The sequence below is a fragment of the Leuciscus leuciscus genome (genome assembly GCF_965113295.1).
Source record: "Leuciscus leuciscus genome assembly, chromosome: 2".
NCBI lineage: Eukaryota > Metazoa > Chordata > Actinopteri > Cypriniformes > Leuciscidae > Leuciscus > Leuciscus leuciscus.
Window position 1 is genome coordinate 54,628,950 of NC_138726.1, and position 25,996 is coordinate 54,654,945.

The window sequence follows — 25,996 nt, forward strand, 5'->3', positions numbered from 1 at the left end:
TGGGACAAATCGTTCTGGGTAATTTTGGTGGAAACGCGGCTATTGAGTATTTAAGTTCCTCATATCCTTTCTGTCTTGGTTCGGTATTGTTGGTGTTTGCTATGCACTCTGTGTCGAGTTATTCACTTTTGTCAATAAACCTTGTTACTATTTTGAAACTCTTAGGCCCTGATCACACCTGACGCGTTTTTTGCAGTGAGAGGCTCCTTTTTTCAATTGGTTTCCTATGGCAGTGAGCGTTCTGCACGCCGTTTATGCGCCTGCTGCGCCTCCAGTCGCTGATCTAGTCCGCCGTGCTCCATCTCTTCACTCCTTTGGCTCCAGCGGGCTCCGCCTTCCTTCCGGCTACGCCTCAGTCCTCAGGCACTCTGGCTCTACCTTGGACGCTCGTCGCTGCGCCTGCACCTCGGCCTCCAGTACCATCGGTGTCGGCCATCCACATCTACACCCTGGTCTCCAATTCCTACTGCTTCCCATGTCGTCAGCCAAAGCTCCACCATGACTCCCCCTCTGTCGATTCCACCGTGGGCTGTCGTCCCGGATGTGCTCTGGTCTACCACCTGGCCACTCCTCCCATCCTCACCTCCCTGGTCCCTTCCACCGGGGCTTCCTCCTTCACCAGTCCCTCGTCCACCTCCAGAACCACCTCCTCAGCCATTTCATAGAGCGAGGGCACGCCTTCCTGGAGGGAGCCGTTCTGTCACGATTACGTTCAGTTCACTTTCATGGACTTTTTGTTTGTTTATAATCCGTTTCCTGTTTCCTTTGTTCTAGTTTTCCCTCCCGTCATCTGTTACCACTGGTATTCATTTTTATTATCACAACTGATCATTATTGAGTTTGTTATCATTGAGTATTTAAGTTCCTCATTATCCTTTCTGTCTTGGTCAGGTATTGTTGGTGTTTGCTATGCACTCTGCCTCGAGTTGTTTGCTTTTGTTAATAAATCTTGTTACTATTTTGAAACTCTTAACCTGCCTTTAACTCTTAATTAAAGTTTTAATGCATCAGCATGAACTTTGAAAAACACCAGGAGAAAGAGGTTTAGAGTCAGTAGAAAGGTCTCTTTAGCGCCCTAAGTTATTGATACTGTGACCTACCGCCTGTAAACTGACTGGTCCACAGGTGCATTTGCTATAATTGTTTATGGTTCATTGAACGAGCAGGAAAAACATTGTTTAAACAATAAAGATATGTAAAGCTTATTTGGATTTTACAAATTTATCTTTAAAATATACAATCCTGAAAATGGTATGATTCTCTTTTGTGCTGAGGAAAGGTGACCTGAATATATGAGTGTCAAAAACAAACAAACTGCTTTTTAGAGGGAAAACAAAGAATGACGAGTAGGGAAAAGTGTCATGTGAATTTTAATTATTAATGTTAAAATTACAATAAAGAATGGCTGAACCAAACAAGTTTTTTGATTCAGTTATAAAATAAAATAAATAAAAATGTTTATATGTATTTTTGAAATGTATTGTGACTAATAAAAGCTCACTTTTATATAAATACTTTTTTTTCTTTTTTTTACTGCAATATGACAGTTTCAAATAAATGTATTAATAATAAAAATAAAAATCTGCTTTAAAAAAGAATGAAAGTTAGGAAAAAGTGTTATACAAATGTACATTTTTTTGGTCTTAAATATAAATAAATGATGTATTATTTTTGACTGCACTGTGATTAAAACAATCTCACAATTTTAACAAATTAATAAATAGATGTTTTTATTTGACAAATAAAATCTGAGCTTTCATAATGTTTGTATATAGTACAAAAAAACAGGAGTTAAGCTGCTTTGTGTATTTGGTAAATATTTTCCTTTCCTAATTTTTTCTTGCATATATACTGTAGTAGGAGAACTTGTTTAAATGCAAAAAAAAAAAAAAAAAAAAAAAATTGCACTGCCACTCACTTGCTCAATGATAATGTTGTTTGCTTCACTGCGCCGGTCTTTCAAATGAGTGGAAACAGCTTTGTACAATGAGAGACAAGAAACATGTTGTCTTGCTGAACAAGTTACTTTGTGAATTTGGAGAGGATATGGAAACACGACACACACACACACACAGACACTTTTTCATGATTTTTCCTGCTTTCCACTAGACTAGAGCCACCTGCAATTTTGGTACAAATGCCAAATTTGGATCATGTGACTATAGTGTATCCCACTAACCAGAGCTCAGTGAGGAGGAGGAGGAGGAGCAATGCTCTAGCAACCACCAAGAACACCATAGCAACAGCCTGAGAGTTTTGCACAAGAAAACACCACTTGTGTTTTCTCGTGCAGAACTTGCAGGCTGTTGCTATGTGGTTCTTGGTGGTTGCTAGGGTGTTGCTAAGGTGTTCTGGGTGGTCGCTAGAGCGTTGCTAATATGGTAACAAAGATTATTGGATTACGCTTAACAAGAAAATACTTAAACATTTACATTTTTACATAAAAATAAAATTTTAATTTCATGTTTGCCATTTCAGATGGCATAATTTAGAAAAAAAATAATTTTACTAGCAATTTCTGAGTGAATATTATTGTTTCTACACCAAATGTGTTTCAGTGTTATTGTTTTTTTCCCCATGTAAAACTGGTTGCTATAGCGCTCTGGGTGGTTGCTAGAGCATTGCTAGGGTGTTCTGGGTGGTTGCTAGAACGTTGCTAGGGTGTTGCTAGGGTAACAAAGATTATTGGAGTAGGTTTTTCAGTGCATTTTTTCCCACAAATTTTCACTCAGAAATTGCTAGTAAAATCCACAATTAATTACAAAGAAATGGCAAGTAAACATGAGATTAAAGTTTAACATGAAACTTTAAAGTAAACGGCGAAAACAGTATTTCCTTGTAAAACATACTCCCGTCTTTTTTTACAGTGCACATTTCCTTTATAAAATGTACACATTTCACTTTTAACTTAAAAATAATAAATATGGAAAAACAAAAATTAAAAAAAAAATTCAACTGAATTAAAAAATAAGATTTAAAAACTAAACTAAAGGTGCAGCGAGAAGAGAGAGAAGTGCGCAGTGCCTGTTGCGGATCTTCTGCTGATTCGGGGTGTGAGAGCGTGTCAGAGGAGAGAACGGGGGAACGCAGTGGGCAGCGCTGGACTCTCGCACGCAGATGTGTGTGATTACGCCCGGACTAAAACCCTGCCAAGACCTGCTGCGCGAGGGCCTGACCTTTACGGCATCAGTGGTCCTGCATGTCAGAACTAATGGAGGTTTGTGGGGGGAGAGAGAGAGAAAGAGAGAGAGAGAGAGAGAGAGAGAGAAGAGAGAGAGAGAAATCTCACCAAACTTCTGTTAATACTGCTTGTCTATGCTTAAATCTGTGGAGAAAGGGGAGTGTTGTAACATTATCCGTTTAACCAATCAGAAGCAAGTTGCATGGTGAAATCACAAACAAAAACCACAGGCTCAAGGCTAATTCCAAAGCTAGAATTTAATATCATTAATGCACACTTGACAAATTGAACAAAACTACACTTACACGAGTACAAAGAAAATAGTGCAAAACAAAACAGTCCCAAACAATGTGGAATCTTTCATGACATCATGAATGCCATTTTTGATCAGTTTAATGCATCCTTGATGAAAAAATTATTAAACTAATTCCAAAAAAGAAGAAGTTTTTAACAGTAATGTGCTTTACTCATTTGTAAATTTTAAATTAAGAAAATATTTTGTTATACTTTTCAAATATATATATTTTAACAATTTTACATTATTTTCTTTGTACCACGCAGTGTTATTTTAGTATAATTTAGATACTATTATTAATTTTAATTAAAATATTTTCAATTAGTTTGAATATATTCTGTTTTCATTTCAATTTGAGTTATTTTTGTCATTTATTTGTGTTTTTTGTCATTTTTACAAGTCTATATAGTTTATTTATATTTATTTTAGTACATTAAGTTAAACTAAATTAAAATGAGAATTATTGAATAAGCATATACATACATACATATACATACATACATATATATATATAAACCTTGAGATATATATATATATGAAGTTTTTTCAACAACACTTTTTTATGGTTTCAGTTATAGTTTTAGTTTTTTATACTACTATAATAATTAACTATAATAACTGTTTGTACACCTGCAACTAAAGCTGCAAACGCCTCGCCAATAACAATTTGTTGTCATGCAAATACAGAACATGAACTGAAACCGAGCGGAAGTGAGAACCGATACGGAGGGAAATCTAGAGCGATAGAGCCGGATTACATCAGTTCTCTCCTCCTGATATGAGTCTGCATCCTCATCCTCAGTGAACGGGTGTCGGGACACAGGAGGAGGAGACAGAGGCTCAAACGTGGACTGAAACAGGTGTGGATCCCCCGCAGAGACGAATCACACCCTCTAAAAGCCCAGTCAGCTGCGCGACTTCCGGTTTTTTGTCCCACTGACACACGGATCATATTAAATCAGCAGTTAACATGAAAGCTACTTTTTTTTATCCATCATCCTGGTCACTATATCTCTCTTTCACTCACTATTCCCATGAGTCACAGCTGTCTGGCAAGTGGCGACTGTACCACTTTGTGCCAGGCCAGACTTCGCTTCCTGGGACATCGTGATTGGGACACAGGGCTGGTCTGTGTGTCCCACCATGAGCCCGTGTCTAGATCCCTTCCTCTGTCCCGGTCATCATCATCATCATCTCTCTGAGACTGTGACATACTGTCTGTACCACTGTGTGCTCGGCTAGAGCGAGCCCCATCCACCACTCCATTCATCTGAGCCCCTCATGAACAACATGCAAGCAGGGGACAAAATATAGATTTAAACTCTTTAAAAGAAGCTTCTGATCATTTATTTTTTTACATTTTAAAAGTAGATAAAAAAAAATAAAAAAACAGGATTGCAATGTAAGCCTAAATAAAGATGTCACTCAGTTAGGGCTAGTAAGATGGTGACCAAATGTTGGATTGTAGGAAGGGATCATTTTGTAGTTATTGATAAACTTGTATTTCCCATAAATTTAGGCCAAATATTAAAATTAAAATTAAAATTAAAATTAGTTTTCTTACTATAGGCCTAACTCTTGGAACAGGGTTTAAAAAAAGATAACATAAAAAATTAAAAATTAATAAAATAAAAATAAAATAATGTAAATGTATGTAAAAAGTTACATAAAAATAGAAATAATGTAATTTAAGGTGTTTTTTTAATAAAACACAATAACAAATATTTAATTGAATTTAATTTCTAATGTGTCGATTCTTTAAATAAGGCGAATTTTAATGCAGCAACAGAATTACACATCAATGTGGACACAGCATGTTATGGTTTTTTTGCTAATTAAAATGGTAATAAAAAAACAACAATCAATTTAATATAAATAACAGATAATGTCAATATAAGTCTTTATCATTTATTATTATTATTATATTATTATTATTATTATTATTATTTTATTATCTTTGGAACAGGGTTAAGAATAAAAATTAAATAAATGAAATAATAATATATAAATGAAATAATAAAATTAAAATAAAGTTATGTAAATGTAAAAATTTGCAAAAGATATAAAAAGAAAATAGAACAAAGTCATTTAATCATCTTCCTGGAACACTAATTTTAAAATTTTAATAATAATTAAAAACTTTTCTTTTACAATAAATGTAATATAATTTTAAACAGATAACGTCAAAATGATCATATTTCTGTATGTAATTTTAATTGGTGGATGTATTCAAGAAGGTGAAGATCACTGGTAGAACAGGCCAAATTGGTTTTATGTCTTAAAAAAAGTTGGAAAACGGTTTTCTTTTTTTATTTTTTTTTTAATTAATTTTGTACCCTATTCTTGGAAGGTGCCATAAATACAAGCATATTTTTGGGCAATTTTGATCAACTGTAACACTATTAAGTGAAAACTGATTTATTTATTTTTTCTGTGTAAATCATGACAATAGATAAAGAGCATCAACCAGCTCAATCAATAACAACAACTGCTACGTTTATCTAACAGTCTTAATAAAACGAAAATCTTCTGGCTGAGGTGAGATGATCACACTCATGATGGGACACACAGCAACAGGTTGCGGTTCACAAGGCCAGAGCGCCACCTAGAGGCACAGCGGAATCACGACCAATCAAAAGACAGTGACATTATCACTAACTCCTGGACAAAACCAATATTACAAAAAAGCAAGATTTGAACTTTCCTGATGAAAATAAGAGCACTTGAATGACAACAAAAGAATAGCGTTTAGGTTTCTGTTAAAGATAAACCCCCAAAAATCATATCAATAAATATATATATATATATATATATATAAAGGGAGAGAGAGAGAGAGAGAGAGAGAGAGAGAGAGAGATGAATTTGAATAAATTAATAATATAATCTTCATTCTTGTTATTAAAACTTCTGATAATATATGAATTAGACATCATTTATAATATGAAGAAATATAATATAATATATGAATTGGAAAAAAGAAAAATAATTTGAGAAAGTTAAATTAGCCTATTATTATTTTTAACAAATTGTTTTTAGAATACAATTAATATAATATAATATAATATACAAAAAAAAAGATAAATAGTTTGAGAAACTAAAATTATTATTATCATTATTATAGATAATTTGTTTTTATAATATAAAAATAAAAATGAATTCATAGTTTTTTTTGACAAATTACTGATTAATAATAGTTTGTTTTGGCAAATAGCTCATAAACAAGCTCCTATTGCAGTAGAAAAAAAAGTGTGAGTCTCCTTTCTAAAACCTGCCCTTCCGGCATGACCAAGTTCAGGTTTGTTTGCAAGCGCAGTGAAGTCACTGAGGGGCCATCCGTATCTTCCAGGCGGCCCTGTCACATCGCATCGAGTCGCGTCTCACAGCCCTGAATCTGACCCATCCTCGCTCTCCCTCGCGCTGTTCGGTTCATGTCTCTCAAAAACACTGCAAACACTGGCCCTATGCTGTAATATTGACTGATTTGATCAATGTTCACAGTATGTTCGTGTTTGGGTAAACAGTCAATAACTTGGACTCCTCGCGTGCGATGGTAATATGACCCAATGACCCACCCATGACCTCCTATCAGTCAGCCTCTTTACGTCATGTTTAATCCTAATATACTCTCATTACTGTAATGCTGCACTCTGAAGATGTGTGCTTTTGTGGACCTGGGGGCAAAATATCAAAACATATCACCAGAAGAAAAGCAAATATCTGACCTGACGTCGATGAGACATCCTCACATGAAAATATACTCATAAAGGCACCAAATAGTATCTTAATTCATAGTTTAAATGCCCAACGGCATATTTTAAGAGTAAAGTGTAGCTTATATTAAGAGCATTAGATTTAAATGGGAAGCCTAAGGAGGACATACTGTATGTGCATTTCTCTTCTGTTGTGGATAAAGTGATGGTTTCTGGGCGTTCGAGGAGACGTATTGCAACAGTAAATGTGTTCAGTGTGAAGAGTGATGACACTTACTTGAATCAGCACATGTTCTCTCTCTGCCTGAGAAAACAGGTATAAGCATTTTACTTTGCAAGACATTTAACTTTTTTTTAAAAAAAAAGTCAATGTTTGGTTGCATTTCATTTAAAACTATAGTAACATAAACGTGAATAATAAATTCATCCCAGTCTCCCATGCTATGCAGTTTATCCTGAAAGCTTTTAATAACGCTCATCATCTTAAAATAAATGACCAAAGAATCCGTGCTATAAAAGATCAGGCCAATAAAGAATAATTATTTTCAATTATTCTTTTTATAAATATACTTTAGTCATGGGTACTTTAAAAGACTATGCAATTTTATTATTTAAAATAATTTGAAATATTATTATAATATAAACCTTTATGTTTATATATAGTTTTATTATAGCCTGTGCATATTGGACACCCAAAATAGTCAACAAAAGAACTGTCTGAGAACACCAATACTAGAAAAGGTGTGTATGAAGAAACAGCTTCAATAGAATAGATCACAGATCGAAATAAAATTAAATCTGTCTCTACATACAATAAGCACAAGACACACTGAACGTGCAGGAAGCCTATCGATTCTCCTTTAGACTTTCAAAATAAGTTATTTTTTAATGTTACATGCCAGACTGCATCGACTCCTCTCGCTGTTCTTTACCAAAGTCCCTTTCAGCAAGCAAGTCATTTCATCCTATCTCTTAAGACTTATGCCTGGTTCAGATTACACGATTTTTTTGTCTGTTACGATAGTCACTGTGTCAGATTACAGGATTTTGACTCCTAAAAATCTTGTCATGTCGGTGGACAAGAAACATGTCAGACTACACGTTGTTTTCCGACCAGTCATCGCGAGCTGTCTCACATTCACTCGCACATATACACACGCTCACTCACATAGCCTACACGCACTCACACACGCACTCACTTTCTCTCTCACATACACACTCACTCACATACACGCACTCACACACACACACACACACACACACACACATGCTCTCTCACTCACACACTCACTCTCGCGAACACACACAGTCACACACACTCGCTCACTCACTCACTCGCGAACACACACTCTCACTCACTCTCCCTCACTCACTCGCGCGCCGTCGTCGTGGAGGACCGTTACAAAATTAAACATGCTAGTCTTTCTGTCGTGATGTCGTGAAGCATCGCAGACGCGACGTAGGTTGTCGCCCCACTATGACACACTATACGAGATGAAACGATCGAATCTTGCGTCCCGACGCCCGTTGTCCGAATCCCCACGACACCCTACGTCAAACGGATCGTGCCAAAATCGGGCTAAAATCGTGTAATCTGAACCAGGCATTAAGGGAAACATCGAATTCTGGACATTTCTTAAATCTTCAGGGTTATGTGCAGCTAAATATTCATCTGGAGATTGAACAGGACTAATCTTAGCAACCTAAACAAATGATTTTGGCTCTCATGACTGTAGTCTGACACAATGACAGACGACCCTCCAAGATCCTGTGTGTAAATGGACTTTACACAACAATCTATTACTTTAGAAAGGCCAGCTCTCTTAAAACTAAACATGCTTTTGGGACGTTGATGTGGATCCACCATGAAACTATCAATAGCTCTCAAGACACCAGAGAAATATGTTCTTTGGTTATGCATGAGAAAGCATGGCATTTATTTGGACATTAATTATGATCGCTTTTTGCATTGCAACTGAGAATCAGCAGTTTAGCAACTTCAACAAACTCAATTCTACACTGTAAAATCCAACCATTATGAGTGCAAAAGCTCAACAGCTAAAGCCTGATGCAAAAAGCCAAGATTAGAAAACACACATCGTGACCTTAAATAATCTTATAAGTGCATAAACATGTTTTGCATTTGTTCAAGACAATGCTGTGTCACTAAACCAAGGCTGCTTTCACAAGGGACAAGCGTGATGAATGTTGCTTTATCAAATCATTTCTAAATAGCCACTGTTGACTCGGCTAACCATAAAGGGCAAAGCAGAATGGACTTTTGTATGAATTTACGTAACAAAATAGGAAGAAATAAAAAGCAGAGCGGCACCTTAGTTTCAGTTCTTCCTACACTGTCATACCGAGAGCGACAGACGCAGAAACCGAGAGGGATTTAGAAGAACAGACGCTAACAAGAAGCTCGAGAAATCATGTGGAATCTCGAACCGGACGAAAGGATTTCAGGTTGGATACACTTTTTCTCCTTTTGAAATTTTCATTCTAAACTATAAAAAATTGTATTTTATTCTACTGGATAAGCTGGGTAATGAAATATATTAACAGTAACGGATAAAAGTGGCCGTCAGTCCAATGAACATGGAAGAGCAATGTAGGAAATAAAACATTTGACTAATATTTGACTAATATCTAATTTTACAGATATCCCTGATAATAACATCACATATACAGCACACGACTTCAGTAAAGAAGCATTCAGAATACTGTTTTTTTTTTTAGATTAATATGGCTGCCTTTTAATTATACATGAAATGCATGAATAATCTGAAAACTTCCTCTGTGGTCTTCTAGAGTCTGAGGAGGAGAACTCCATGTCTTCAGAAGATGAACGAGACATTGAGGTAATCTCTGATTAAGTAAAGCTGGCTTTGTTCAGAATGCATACGATAGCACTACTTATGGCACAGTATGCACTATATATGACTTTTTACAACAGCATGCAACAGCAGTTCGCATGCTTAATTGAGCTAGCGGTGTCCTGGCCGAGCAGATTGCATTGTGGGATACGATATACTGCAGAATGCTCCATTTTATGCCGCACATTTTGGCAAAAGTAGCAGCTCATTTGCTGTCCCAGAACATTTGCACGCTACAATATTCTTACTGTAATTATAGACATAGTAAGAGCAATATTGAGGCGGATAAAATCAGGCCCCTTCTTGTTTGCAACTACAAGCAACGCCTAAATAACATCACAAATATGAGAAATAAAATTGCAATTGTGGGAGAGAGTCACAAATCCAATGTGTTTGAACATAGCCAATGATTCACTGCAAACAGAGTCATTGCTTAACCGATTCACCCATATTATTTGTAATAAAATTGTGCAATTTTTTTCAAAATGACTATCATTGTGTAATCTGCTATACAGTGCGAGATTCTGGAGAAAGAGCGAGATGAGGCGAATGAAAAGCTGTCAAGGATGGAGGAGGGTGAGAGTCTTTTAGCACTGCAATATCCTCATACATCAACTCATCTACAGCGAGAAAAACATTTACTGTATGGATAAACCTTGACATAACTCGCATAACATAACTCGACAGAATGCAACATAAACTGCTTGTGGTGTCACTGAAAACGTGCTAATTTGATTTATTCAAATTTCAGCCTCCTCTCAGCTGCTCAAGGAGCTGGATGTTTTAGAGATGCAGTTTCAGATCGAGCGGTCCTGCAGGGAGACCGCAGAGGCCTTGGCGCTGAAGGTATAGAGACACTTCCCTTTTCCTGGAAGTCTAACAGCTTGTATTTGTTCTGTTGAGAATTTTCACATCCCCCATATCGGTTACAAGCTTTATTATGTTCTCCAAACTGAGTCATTTATCCCACACTCAAAAAAAATAACGGTTCTTTATTGGCACTGATGGCTCTATGAAGAACCTTTAACATCCATAGAATCTTTCCATTCCACTAAAGGTTCTTTAGAATGTTCTTCACATTAAGAAAAACTGGTTCTTTTAAGAGCTGATCACTGAAATGACTCTTCAATGGCATCACTGCAAAAACACCCTTTTGGAACCTTTATTTTTAAGAGTGAAACTGAGTGAAACTCAAGGACAGATAATTGACCTTTAAAGTCCCCCTGTAGTCAATAATTGTATCCCTTAAAACTCATCTTTGATCACCGAAATGACATTATTTAAACGTTTTTTCCTTGTAAAAAATTCATGCAAAATATCTTGAATGTAACTCTACACCCTTGCCTCATTTAGTATTCACAGTTCTATGAATATGCAGATGAGCCCCGCCTCCACTCACTCACTCAGCTCAGAGATCCATTTATTGATGATCACATGTTGATCTGATTGGTTACAAGGTAGTTTGTGACGTCAGAAACACCAACGATTTCAAAGCGTGTTTTTGAGACTGTCTTTGGTTCACTGCAGTTTTAAGGAGAAAATACTCAGCAATGGTGTCGACTTATGAATTTACACATGGTTTGTCTTAAAGCATATTAAAAACACCACATAGACAAACAACATTAAAAGCTTCACCACAGGGGGACTTAAAATATTATTTGTAGGATATTGTTCACATGCGCCTGCAACAAACCTCATTTTGAGGCTTAACATAAAAAAAATAATAATAAAAAAAACACCTTTCTCAATCTTTGGGACTTTTGAACCCACAGGTGACAAAAGATTTCAAGGCACTGAAGAGGCAAAGTCAAGCTATCCTTCCCCTGATTCAAGAAAAGCCAGAACTGAACCTTTCCATCCTGAACCTGGACATTGAGGCTGATTCCAGCTCTGAGCCGGTCCCTGAGGAACAGGAAGATCCACTTCTCATGAGTCAGAACCAAATCAGAGGTGGGACCGTAGCCTCGCTTCTAAATAACACCAGCCTCGAAAGTGGTTAAAAAATGCATTCCCATAAGTCTTGTCCAATCTGTTTGTAATTACAGAACTACAGTCATCTGTTGACCGGTTACTTGGGGAGAAATTTCAGCTCAGTGAACAGGTGGAGCTTCTTAAGAAAGAGAAGGAAGATTTGAAGGAAAAGGTATAATGGTGATTTCACAATCACGTGAAAAGACAGATAAAATATGGTCATGTTAGACATGCAAACAGTTGTGATCATAAATTTACATACACTTTGCGAAATCTACAAAATGTTAATAATTTAACAAAATCATAATTTAATAAAAAATTGCTTGAAGTTTTTTTTAAATGTAGTACTACCCTTAATATGCCATTTCAGATAAGAGGTGTTATATGTAGTCCACAAGACAAAATAATAGCCGTCAGACGAATTTATAAAAATTACCCTGTTAAAAAGTTTATGTTCGTTTTGTTACCCGGATAAATATAAATATTTTTTCTTTTTTGTTTTGTTTTGTGATAGCCATTTTTATGATCCCTCTTATTTTGTAGATTCTGCAAGGTGTATGTCATTTTATGACTGCAATTGCATGTTCATATACAGATGTTCACATCAGAGCATTTTGACAAAATTAACAATTTGCATCAAAAATCAATGTTAACGCTGTTTTGTTGTTGTTGTTTTTGGTCTTGTCAGAGCCCTACTTTCATTAAATGTGACCTGAAATCCTAAGACTTTGAATTTCATTAAACTTCAAACTCTTTTTCTACTCTTAAGTTGCTGATGGAGGTCGGGGAGAAAGAGGCTCTTCTGAGGAAGTTCAGTAAGCAGAGCAGAACTGTGAATAAGATGAAGAGAGGTGAGGAATATGAATATATTTTCCCATTGATGAGCGCGTACAGAACGAAAGACTGACTGTAGTTTCTCGGTCCTCAGTGTCCCAGCTGGTTACAGAAGAGTTTTCAGAGATTTCTCAGAAGCTCGAAATGGAGCAAGGACTCAGGCAGCATGCTGAAGTTTTTGCACACCAGGTACTCTTTGAACTGCATGGAGAAATCTGAAATAATCTAATTTGACCAAACTTCAAAGAACAAGGATGACTGAAGTTAGACAGATAGCACAACATAGACACCAAGAAAGCTGCCTCATTGCCCAGTCATTCACTCTCACACACTGCTTTTAATTTAAAGTCCCCCAGTGGTGAAAATAAGGCTTTTAATCATGTCTGTGTGGTGTTTTTAATATGCTTTTTAAGCCAAACCATGTGCAAGTTAATGTCAACACCATTGCTGAGTATTTTCTCCTTAAAACTGCAGTGAACCAAAGACAGTCTCAAAAACATAGTTTGAAATCGCTGGTGTTTCTGACGTCACAAACAATCTTGTAACCAATCCTAAATGATTGACTACAGGGGGGCTTTTTAAGGGGTGGTATAATGCCCTTTTCACAAGATGTAAAATAAGTCTCTGATGTCCCCAGAGTGTGTATGTGAAGTTTTAGCTCAAAATACCCCACAGATATTTTTATATAGCATGTTAAAGTTGTCACTTTTTGAGGGTGAGCAAAAACGCACGTTTTTGTGTCTGTTCCCTTAAATACAAATGAGCTGCTGCTCCTGACACCAGCCGTTTGTTGTAGTCCTTAAAAAGCAATTTCTCTAAAAGCAAATATCTCCCTTTGCTTTGAACTTTGAGCGTTGTAACTTTGCAGATGTTGTTTATGCTCAAACAGCAACATTACACACTAACTAAAGTTAGAAAAGTGAAATCATAATCAACCACCCCTTTAACATTTGATTAGAGGCCATGTTGCCAAAATGCCAGCAAATCAGCTATAGCAATTTGCTCTCTTAAGAAGCTGTAACATTGTCTGGAAAAGTTATTTTAACAAAGCGTCAAATAAAACGGGTTGAACAAGTTTAGGATGCTCTGACATACCAGGTCTGCTGTCAAAGAGTTTGAGCCATGCATAGCTATTTAATCTTTGACTTAATTGAAAACGAGGCTGTGAGGGACTGAAATGTCATTTAACAACAAAAAAGCCATCAGCAAAAGCATCGTCCACTTGTAATCCACTCGATCTTTTTACCAGGTGTAACCAACGCTTTGCAAACACACTGTGGTGCGAGTGAACCCAGCAGATAATTCATTGTAAATGCACTTAAAACACAATATTTTACATTATAGGGTTTTATGAAGCAACAAACGATAATGGAGAGAATTAGGCTACTTACATCTGTCAGTTCCACACACAGTGACAGGCACAAAAACAGCACTTTCTAGTCAGTAAATCTATAGATGTCAGTTGACTTGTGTGGTTTATACTTTGGGTTCAGTTCCGTGTAGATTAAATTCCACTTCGATGTAAACAAGATCCCCTGAAGCTTCCTTATGTAAATAAAGATCACGATAATGCTTGTAATAATTCAAATGTCACACTCCCGATTACCGCCTCATAATTTTTTGACTGTTGTTACATCGCGGAAATCACATTATCTTCCGTTAGAGCCTAGTATTGCAGCAGAAAAGAAGAAAACCTTGGCTCGAGCTTGTAGAAATGACTCTCACGCGACTTACAGGAAGCGGTGCGTTAACGTTTATTGTTGCTAAAAAATAACGGCATGACATAATAAAGGTTACCCGCATTTAAAAATAACAATTTAAAGGTACAGTCACATTCGAAATCGAGATTTCGCGGGGAAAGTTCCATGGACCTTTATCACAGACGATGACGCGTTTTAACGGTCGCATTGTAATTCCTGCAAAGCTTTTTATATGTAAATTGTATTTTTTAAATGTGTGTACATTTATAACACTAGCAATAGGCTACTTTGTATTTTATTACCTTTGCATCAAAGTAAAAAAATAAATAAAATAGTTACCTCACTGAGGGTGTTTCAAATACAGCGGCTGTGGGAGTGACGGTAAAGTTGACATCTTTCTCTCTTCTTACTGTTATCAATCTCTCTCTATATTTTCCCCTCTTTTTGAAAGTTGTGAAAACACTATTGTGGAGTTTTTCTTTTGCTATTTGAGCAAATGGGAAGACAAAAAATTATATATATTTAAAGTAGCTGGTCTCTCATTGACCACTATAGAAGTTTACCCAACTATGACGACTTCTGCTTCTGAGAAACCTGGAATTGTGAAAAGGGCCAATTGTCTAATGTCAATAGGGTAGCAATGTGCATATGTCAAGTCACTTATACCAAGCAGATTTCTGCTGGTGAATGCGATGATTTCACTTAAACATGAGCGAAATTTCACTCTTAACCAAAACTTTTGATCGCACTGATTCCTATTCTAGTATGTGGGTTATGCGCAACAAACTTCCTTATTCTGTAAAATGGGTTGCATGGCTTCCAGTCCAGGTCTTTTGTATGTGCTTCATTAAATATAGAGCGGTTTTACTCAAGATGCTTTCAAAGTAGCAACCACATATGAGCATAACCAAAGTCCGTCACATGCACATTGATATCTAAAAGTTTTCTAACATTTAGCTACAAAATTAAATAAAATGACAACAATAAAAACTAACTAGCTAGGTTAGCTGATTACCTTAAAAGTCCATAGATATCGCCGTCCATATGCTGTTAACACTTTCTCCGACAATCGGACGCAACAAGACCTGTTTTCCTCTTTGTTCATGTGACGTTCGACATAAAGCCTAAGACAGGATTTCACTGTGAAATTTCACCACACAGCAGTAAATGTGATCACACCTTAATGAAGCTGTTAACGAGGACTTTATTCATGTTTTTAGAGGCAAAGTTTATTCACAGTAGCTACATAGCACATTTCATAGGCGATAGGCCTAATATAAAGTGCTTTACATAAAAGGACTTCAAAATAATCACAAAATAGCTCATCGTAGCAGATGCGTAAGAAATTAAGTAGAAAATAACATTTATATAAAATGTATTAAAAAAAAGGTGAAAGGGACATAGCAGGCACTGACAAGATATGTTAATTTAACATAGCTAAACAATTTAAGTTTACCGAATATCTGTTTTCCAGACAGGACAGAAAAACACACTTCTCGCTCAGAGGCCTAAGACAACACGGCAACATCTGAATCAATAGACAATAGATGGGAGGAAGTGCAGTGTCTTCCGATTTAGTCGAGTGTGTACAAGGGCCATGGGAGTTTTGGGCTGGATCGGGTCAATTCACACTTGCAACTATGGACCTGCATTAATGAAACAAACACGAAACAAAGAAGAGAAAACACTGGATTGAGATAACACAGACAAGCACTCACTCATTGACCATGCCAGTCCCGCTGGCTCTGTTAATACCAGTCGGTTTAGCATTCATTCAGTCTAAATGAGCATCTCTGCATAAAAGTGGCATCTGTCTTTGCATCCGTCGTCTCTTCCTGCGGTAATTAGCACCCATCGAGATGGCAGTTTGAAAATCGCCCGCTCTTTAAACCCCTGTCCTTGCTTGACACTTCCTATCTGCCATCTCTTTTGTCGGCTTTGTGTATATTGTTCCCCATTTGCAGACATAGACATAATGGGGGTCCCAACAGGGGGCCTTCACCTGTGAAAGGGACCCCGACGGTTCGCGCACCACTCAAACTCATTCTGAATGTGTGGCCACACACCACACAGCTTGAATGACATTCTTTATCGCCACCCCTTCCATTTTTCTGTTTTCCATCTGTTTTGAAAACACATTCATCTTCTTTTTGTTCAGTGTTTTTTTCTAGTCACTGAGGGTCTAATGACGGACTAATACGAAAGGGAGAAAAAACAGGCCGTCATCGCACAAAGAGACTCTCCGTTTACTTGTAAAGCACATGTATTTCCCTCTAATCGTGCCTCCGCAGGGGTCGCGGCTGGTGCTTTAGGTCCGCGTTTCTTGCGAGCTGAACGATAGAGCAGTGAATGGAGGTGAGAAGTGAGAGTCCCAACAGTCCGCCGCATGACAAGCTTTCACTTCCCTTTCCTGCTCGCCGTTTCTGCTTTTCAACATAAGCACGCTGTTTGTTATCTAACATTTCAGGGAGATAATGGATGATTTCGTTTTTGGTTTCCCAAACCAAATTTCATTGCTGTGTGAACTGATTGTATTGATGTTTTGTTCTGTTGAATGAAAGTCTTTCAGATAATTCACTGCGTGAATAATTAACATGCCCACTGAGCTCAACAATTAAAAGAAAATACAGGGAAGGTTGTAAAAAGGAACATTGAATGTTGGCATTTCTAAAAATGAGGGTAAAAGTCCAAAGAGATTTGAAGTTTGGCGTAGTGGATGATGGATGGATGGATGGATGGATAGATGGATAGATGGATAGATAGATAGATAGATAGATAGATAGATAGATAGATAGATAGATAGATAGATAGATAGATAGATAGATAGATAGATAGATAGATAGATAGACAGACAGACAGACAGTATAGATGATAGATAGATAGATAGATAGATAGATAGATAGATAGATAGATAGATAGATAGATAGATAGATAGATAGATAGATAGATAGATAGATAGATTGTTTGATAGTATAGTGAATTGTGTAGAGAGGGCGTGTTGACATTGATCAGTTGATGGGGTGATTGATGGAGTGATTGAACATCATGGTCTACAGATGCTGGTGAAACAGAAGGAAATCCAGAGACAGATTCAGAATGCGGAGACTGAGAAACAACTACAACAGGCTCTGAGTCAAGTGACTGACATCAGCAAAGCTCTGGAAGAGATTCGACTCTGTTACCAAAGCCAGGTGAGTGTGTCAGTGTATCTGCGCATGACAACGCTTCAGGGTTTTGTGTCGGAAACATGGAGTCGTGATGATTATATGGATGACAAACGTTTCAATCCAGCTCATCATGTTAAACAATCCCCTGTTCTTTACATCATGTGCAAAAAAATTACAGCTGTGCAAAAAAACAACAACATAACAATTATTGCATATTTGTACTTATTATACCATAGTTTATACTTAAATAATTACTATAATAATTACGTCTAAAATGTTTTATTATGTGTAAATATTAAAGTGTGTCATTTAATGTGTAAAAAATTAACCAGTGTCAAACCAATGCGATATTTGTATGGGCTTTAATGGTGTTTTTTCCCCCAATTTGACACGATGTAGATCTCACAGACAGCAGGCGAGGATCTCAACGCTCTGACAGATCTGACTGCAGTAAAAACCAAGCTGGAGATCAGCGAGAAAGAGAGGAGCGAGGCTGAGGCTCAGCTGAGAGACTCACAGCAATCTGTCACGGCACTTCAGAAGGAAAGTAGGTCTAGTCTGAAAAGTCATCTACATTATAATGCTGAAAAAGTACCTTCTGTTTCATGAAATGATCCCCAAAGGAAAGACAAAACACACATGAGATACTATTTCACCAAGACAGCAGTGAGTTGAAAATGAGGGCATTTGAAGACTTACTCAGATTGTTCTTCTAAGAAAAGGTCCCTGTAATCTCTCATCTGTCTCTCTCCTGTTTCAGAAGAGATCTCAACAATGTCTCGAACTCAAATTGGCAAAGATATGAAAATCCCCCTGTAGTCAATCATTTTATCCCTTAAACCTCATCTTTGATCACCAAAATGACATATTTAAAAGTTTTTTCCTTGAATTTTTTTTCCGTCATGCCTAAACATAGCTTGAATGTAACTCGACACCATTGCCTCATTTAGTATACGTGGTTCTATGAATATGCAAATGAGCCCCGCCTCCACTCACTCATACAGCTCAGAGATCCACTCGTTGACGATCACACGTTGATCTGATTGGTTACAAGGTAGTTTGTGACGTCAGAAACACCAGCGATTTCAAACCGTGTTTTTGAGACTTTGAGACCTTTTGAGACCTTTTGTCTTTGGTTCACTGCAGTTTTAAAGAGAAAATACTCAGCAATGCTGTCGACTGATGCTTTAAGACAAACCATGTGTAAATTCATATTAAAAACTCCACATAGACATATAAACAACATTAAAAACCTGATTTTAAAGCAACCAAAGTTTCCATATAAACTCAAACATTTCTCATCATGTTCTTACCAAATAATTTCACAATAATTTTATAGCACTATAGTATATTTACTTTGTTTTTTTTTTACTAAGGCACGTTTATAAAATCTACTTAAATACCTTAATTGAACGAAGGATTAGTCCTGGCTTAATCTAAGCCCTGTCTGTGAAACCAGGCCATGATGTTTTAATCGGAATGTCTAATTTTTTTACTTTAGTCAAGATGCTCCAGGATAAACTGAGAGAAATGGAGCAACTTCCTTCAATCCAATCTGACCAATCGAAAGAGGCGAATGAAAATACAGCTGGTCCACCACCTCCTCCTCCACCTCCACCACCTCCTCCTCCTCCTCCTCCTCCATCTTCATCTGTCACTGAGTGAGTCTTCAACACCTTTCAATATTCCCAACATAAAAATACATTACAGCATAAAGATTCAAAATGTTATTAATGGCAAATCATTTGTATATTTAGCCCATTGAAGGCGTTGAGGAACAGAAAAAAGGGTGGAGAAAACACCACTCAAACTGAGAGTAAGACAATCATACCTTACGCTCGACTATGTGTAATTCCAGATAGAAAGATGCAAAATCAACATGGCAGACAGGGAGAAACAATAGAAGTTGAAGTTAAATCAAGGAAAGTAAAAGCTGCCCCTCCATCCTCAATGAATACTGTGTTGATTTTCTCACAGAACCCGCAGTTATGGAGGACATGAAGTCCAGAGCTGTGGATGAAATGATGGAAAGAATCAAGAAAGGCATCACTCTTAAACCTATTCTCAGGCCGCCACAGGTGGGTCTGTCACAGTTGTATTATAACATGTTTGGCTGAACATGAACTGTGCTTAGGAGTGAGAGAGGCGCCATCTGTATGACAATAATCAAACGTGTGAAGGATATGAAACCATATGAGCGTGTGCATAACATGATCTGAGCCATAGACGTACCTTACATACTGTGCTTGATATGAAATATTTGACATTTGGTCATTTGGACTTTTTAGGCTGTACCAGATGATGAAAATGCATGGAAGGTGAGTGATACACTATTTCAGATTGTTTTATTTACAGTTGCACATTATCATGTTCTTTCAGGTCGTCTTGCAATGTACTATTGGGTGATTACTATTACATTTTAGAGTTATGAAGAGGTTTCCTAGTTTCTCTGTCTGTCTGTCAGACTATGTGCATTTGGTGACATGCCTAATCACTTGCTATATTGCTTGTGAATTTGTGTAACAGGAGCAGAGGTCTGAGAACCGGAAATCAGCTGTGCTGGAGTTACAGGGGATGCTGGTAAAATAAGATCTCTGTAACTTTTCAACAATGAAATATACTTAAGTGGTTATACATAGTTCATATACTTTCAGATAAGGAAATAATATCTGGGATTAAATTGACTAATACTTAAAAAGTGCACATACACACATTTGACCCACCGGTTAAAAATTTCATGATCAGTAAGATTTTTCTTTTTTTCTTTTTTTAAAGGAAGACTTTATGCTCATTTAGTTGATCAAAAATATAGTCAAAAATTTTGAAATATTATTGCGAATTAAAATAGGTGTTTTCTATTTTAATATACTTTTAACATGTAATTTATTCCTGTGATCAAAGCTGTATTTTCAGCATCATTCCTCCAGTCTTCAGTGTCACATGATCCTTCAGAAATCATTCTCATATGATGATTTGCTGCTCAAGAAACATTTATGATTATTATTATCAAAGTTGTGCTGCTCAATATTTTTGTGGAATCTGTGATGCACTTTCTTCAGGAATAGAGAGTTCAAAAGAACAGAATTTACTTGAAATAAAAATCTCTTGGAACATCATAAATGTCTTTACTGTCACTTTTAATCTATTCCTGCTGTATTTTTTTCCTTAAAAGAAAATCGTACTGATCCCAAACTTTTGAGCTGTACTTGCAGCAAACATCACAAGCTAATAAACTATGCTGTGGTTTATTAAACATTGGTATGTTTAATTATAGTACTGTTTCTGTTGGTGATTTTACCATAAGTAAGGAAATTTTGGGGCTCGATAACCATCGTAAAATCACTGTCATCACCTCTCGTGGCTTATTATATTAATGTAACCTTAATGTAACTCAGGTTTCCATGAGAAGACCTGGCCCCCGAAAGGTGGAATCGAAAAAACGCTTCAGCCGTAATGTTGGGGAGGCGGAGCTTCAGATGGTGCTCCAGAGGAGGAGGCGGGCCATGGGGGACGAGCAAGGGACCTCACCTAACCCTAACCCTAAGCCTAACACACCTCCTCCATCTAAACCCAAAGGTACCATCTCTTCCTTTTACTCCCTCACATTCCCGAAAAACTTTCAGGTTACACAAGCCTGGTCAATCCTAAACCTTATTATTGAAATAATCAGCAAACACAGTAAACTAAAGCAGTAAATGCTGAATTTATTTGCAGATTATTTTATATAATTTGATCACATGTGTTCCTTCAATGCAATGTACATCACTTTAGATAAAAATGTCTGCCAAATGCATAATTTCCTTTAGGAAATTAATTAAAGAGAACAGAACTGATAAAGTACTTTTTAAGAATTATCATATTTAAGAAATTTTATTTTTAAAGAATTATATTTCTTTAAAAAAAAAAAAAAAACCCTGACCAACCAACCTACAAACAACTATATAAATAATAGAAAAAAAAATTCTACATAAAGTGTTCATTATCCTCAAACATTTTCAGAAATGTCTTAAAATAAATAAGAAATAAAATATTAAGGTCTATGCTTAAAACAACTGAAAAATATACCGTAATACTTTCTATTTTGCTTCTGTTATCTTAGAATTTTCAGATCTTTTTTTTTTACACATTATCTTGGGATAAAACATTATTTATGTTTGTTTAAAAGGAAACTTTGGCAGGTTTTTTATATTTTAGAATCAGATTTATTGGCCTAATTGGTTGCACTTTCGAAGCGAGATATCCTTCACAGCGGTGCTTAAAAGCTGCCTCCTCATTTATTGATCGGTTGTGAATGTTTGTGTGAGCTGCATTATAACACGTAAGGTCACCGTTCCCTCAGATTCCCCCAGTGCTGGCGTGCCGGTCTCCATCTCGATCTCCTCGCCCTGGGCAGGGGAGAGTGGAAGCGCTCCTGTCCTCCGCAGACTTCAGCAGAACCGAGAGAAGAGAGTCTCTCGCATAAAGGCCTCCGAGTCCGTCATATGGGAAGAAAAGTGAGCTTTGTTTGAGGGGTCTTTTAGTCTGACCTTCTGCACTTTTTGAGAAGCACGATGTTGAACTAAGTATTACTTCAACACCTATTTCCTTCTGCCAGATGCCTCTTGGATTTTGTTTCGAGTAAATGTCACAAGGCTGAATAAAGCGCTAACCCTGTTAACTGTGGTGCGAAAGCCACAATGAAAAAAACCCAAGGCCCCCTGCATTCAAAAAGCAATTATGAAAGAAATAAAAAACATTCTGCACATACTCAGTCTGTCTTTTCTTTGCCCTCGGTCCGTGTTTGCTGTTGTGTTGGACATTTGTTCTTTTGAGGCATGAATTCTTCCATTAAAAGACTTGACTCTCTTGAATACTTGACTTGCACAAGTATTTGGACCTTTAAACGATTCTTTTATTGTAGTGAATTACAGATCAGACACTGACATTTTCCAAGCATTGAAATTTAAAATTACTTTAACATGGCATTGTTTTATATTCATAAAACTATATTGCATCCTTCTCTGGTGTAATTGTCATCATTCTTGGTGGATTTGTTGCTCAGATGCACAGCAATGTTGAAAAAATAGCAAAGAATCTCATTTAAAGGATATAATGCAGTCAGCACTGAAAAAACAATAAGAAAAATGTACTTAATCTTTCTTTTGCAAGTTTTCGCACTCATTCTTTTTAAAGTGAATTTCACATGTATGGAATTAAGTAAAAACTTTTTTTAATTAACAAAGAGAATAAGTCCATTTAAATGGCCACTGTTGAGGAATTTCTACTTTCTCATTTTGAAGTTTACTTTGCATGACTCTGTTTCATGTACATTTTACTCACTCTGTGTTTGTAGATTTTACTCAAACAATGTAGCACTAAACAAAGTTGTTAAAGTATATGCTTTACTTTGAAACATTTAAGTAATCGACACAGTATATTTCATCTTACACTTTGTAAAACAAAGGTAAGGATACAGAGATCTCAATACTTGGTACACAATAACTGTAACAATCAGTGTTTTTGAGTATGAATGCTCGATTTGAGTAGAAAATTGAGTAGAAAGTTACAAACCCTTACATCAAAAGCAACGTCTTAAACTCTTCTAGCAAACCATGGGGGCAGATACTTATGCAAAAGTGTGTGAAGATGATATACAGTTTACTCAGGGTACGTTACACGACAATGATGTACTAAAAACAAACATTTCGTTGTCAAAACTATCCCGTTCACACGGATCTGCGAAAACGACTGAAACACTGTATTCTGCTTCCAGGCCAGTAGGTGGCGATGTCACTTTGTAAAGAAACACTACGTGCCTATAGACTGAACACGTAATACACATGCGCATGACGTCACTGTTTCACAAATTCATGTTTTTGTAGTTTACACTGAGACGATCACTGTATCGTATTCAAAACAGGGACGGATTATGGTGATGATGTGCCCTGGGCACGGATGTCTCAAAGGCCCCCTTCACCAATTTTTTGGACAACAGTGTTGCACCTGTATGCACAGGCGCTGCAATAGGGCAGGCAAGCCAGGCATTTTAAGGGGGCCCCCGAGGGCTGATCATTTAAACAATCAGAAATGTTAATATAAAGACGCAGCAACATCTCTGCATCCCCCTTAGTGGGGCTCCTCTCTCGTTACGCTCGTTATGCTTTTACCTTTTTCAAACTGGTGCAGCGCTTACTCGCGGTAGGTAGAAAATGCATGATTTGATTACATGAAAAGTACTTATCCGTCTGGCATGGCAGCTCGCTCTAACTTTAAGCTAGATAAATATATATCCAAAGTGTTTGTGTGGAGTGTGCAGCGCGCACTGCATGGCAGGCGTCGGCGCGAACACTTGCATTTTCCTATCAACAGTGGAAACAACTTGAAATAGCCTACTCAATCTTTTCTGGTCATATACAGAAAAGAATAATGCATCAGTCGCAAGTAGCTACTTTTATTTTTGTAAACTCACAATAACAAGAAAACGTTGTGCTTTTGTAAAATAAAATAAAACAAACAGGGCGCGCTTTCATGGTCTCCGTGGCGTGAACTGGATCGCGTCTAAAAAATGAACTGAAACAGTGTATAGCATCACAGACATGATGAAAATTTCTATATAAAGCTTGAAATGTCCACTTTTAAACGAAAAAATTAAAATCGAAAGCAAATACCGGCTGATTAGGCTGATATGATATGAAAGGTGCATTTCTCTCTAAAGGCGCATCCACTTTACAGCGGAGATATAGATATGTTTGCAGCCGACACTGATTTAGAAATATATATATATATTTTATTAAACAATAAACAATAAAAATGTCTAGGTTTTTTTAATTTTGTCTAATTTTTTTTAGACATATTATCATTAGCCTGCTTTTGCCGGTGCTTTTGCGGCAAGATTAATACATGCGCTTGAGCGCGGAATAGGCTATATGCCTCCATGCACTCAGTATTTAAGCAGAAATTAATATTAACGTGAGATTAGTCGTCTAATTGCTTAAATGAATGACTAGTCGACTAGAAAAAATATTTATTTATTTTTTAAAAAGATGGAGATTGTTGGTAGCTTTTGTAGTAATTGAGCTTCTCTTGCTTCTTTGTCCTTTTAGTGCTTTCTTTTTATTGATCCACTTGGTTGTGGTTTTAAACTCATTTTTGTTTTGGTTTTTGAGTAACCGTCTTCTACGCGTGACTTTTATATTACGTAATGCTTTTCACTCGCCTCTAGATGTCCCTCTCAACAGCGCAGCAATACATTAAAATGATTTATTTGATTTATTTACTAGTTAATACTTTGCAACTGCAAACAAAATAATCACATTATTCCTCAATATTTAACACAATTTTACTGAAAATAAAATTAAAATTAAAATAATTATTTGAAAAGAATAGACAAAGTAAATTTGACAGGGCCCCCTGCTGGCCCAGTGCCCTGGGCAAGTGCCCAGTAGGCCCGTGCGTTAATCCGTGCCTGATTCAAAAACTTGCTCTTTGAAACCCATTTGCGTTTTTTGGCCCCCAAAACGATGTTGTCGTGTAAATGAACGGCCAAAATGCATTAAAAGTTTTCTGTTTTTAGTTGAAAACTGTGTCATGTAAACGGCCCCTAACCTTAAAGACTTCAAGCTACCATGGCTGCAAAATAAGATATTTCTGATAATGATATTTTAACCCTCTGTTGATGTTCGGCCATTTTTTTTACTTCATCAGAATGGTACGAAACTTTGCTTTGGTTTTGGTTTTGGCACTTGCTATGTGGACACACACACACACACACACACACACACACACACACACACACACACACACACACACACACACACACAAAAAAAAAAAAAAAAAAAAACATGGACATGGACATGGACATGATTCGAAAAGGTTAAATGGTCCTGGAAAAAATAGTCACACTTGTGCTCCTCGCAGTCAAAAATGAATGGGAAGCGAATTTTCTCTGGTGGGAGCGTTTGGTACTGCGGCCAAACAAATCCTTAATGAAAGCTAATTTTTTTATATATCAGCCTCAAATTTGGAACATAACTTGTTTCGATTAATGGATTTTCTCACAATTTAAAACATGTTTTGTAAAACATTTATTTATTATGAAATTTAAATAGTATTTTTATGCATTTTTCATCATTTTTTTTAAGTTCTATAACTTTTTTAGTTTCACCTTTTCTATTTTTTTTTTATTTATTTTTTTTTACTTCAGCAATAATTTGCCAAGTGTCGTCTTTAAAAAGAGAGCAAACTTAATTTTGTGCTCTAAAGCATTTATGAAGTTCAAGTTGG

At 36.6% G+C, this 25,996-nt stretch overlaps 1 protein-coding gene across 1 annotated transcript; it reads left to right on the plus strand.

Annotated features, from left to right (window-relative positions):
* The first annotated feature begins 9,501 nt into the window (after positions 1 to 9,501).
* shtn2 (shootin 2) lies at positions 9,502 to 22,480 on the plus strand. The gene is made up of 17 exons (XM_082162370.1): positions 9,502 to 9,652; positions 9,998 to 10,047; positions 10,578 to 10,638; positions 10,814 to 10,908; positions 11,835 to 12,012; positions 12,108 to 12,205; positions 12,803 to 12,884; positions 12,962 to 13,056; positions 17,624 to 17,758; positions 18,134 to 18,281; positions 19,236 to 19,395; positions 19,492 to 19,550; positions 19,712 to 19,812; positions 20,023 to 20,052; positions 20,261 to 20,314; positions 21,130 to 21,310; positions 22,074 to 22,480. Exons 1-17 carry the CDS (start codon positions 9,619 to 9,621, stop codon positions 22,229 to 22,231), a joined length of 1,719 nt encoding a protein of 572 aa, XP_082018496.1. The 5' UTR covers positions 9,502 to 9,618; the 3' UTR covers positions 22,232 to 22,480.
* Positions 22,481 to 25,996: the final 3,516 nt, after the last annotated feature.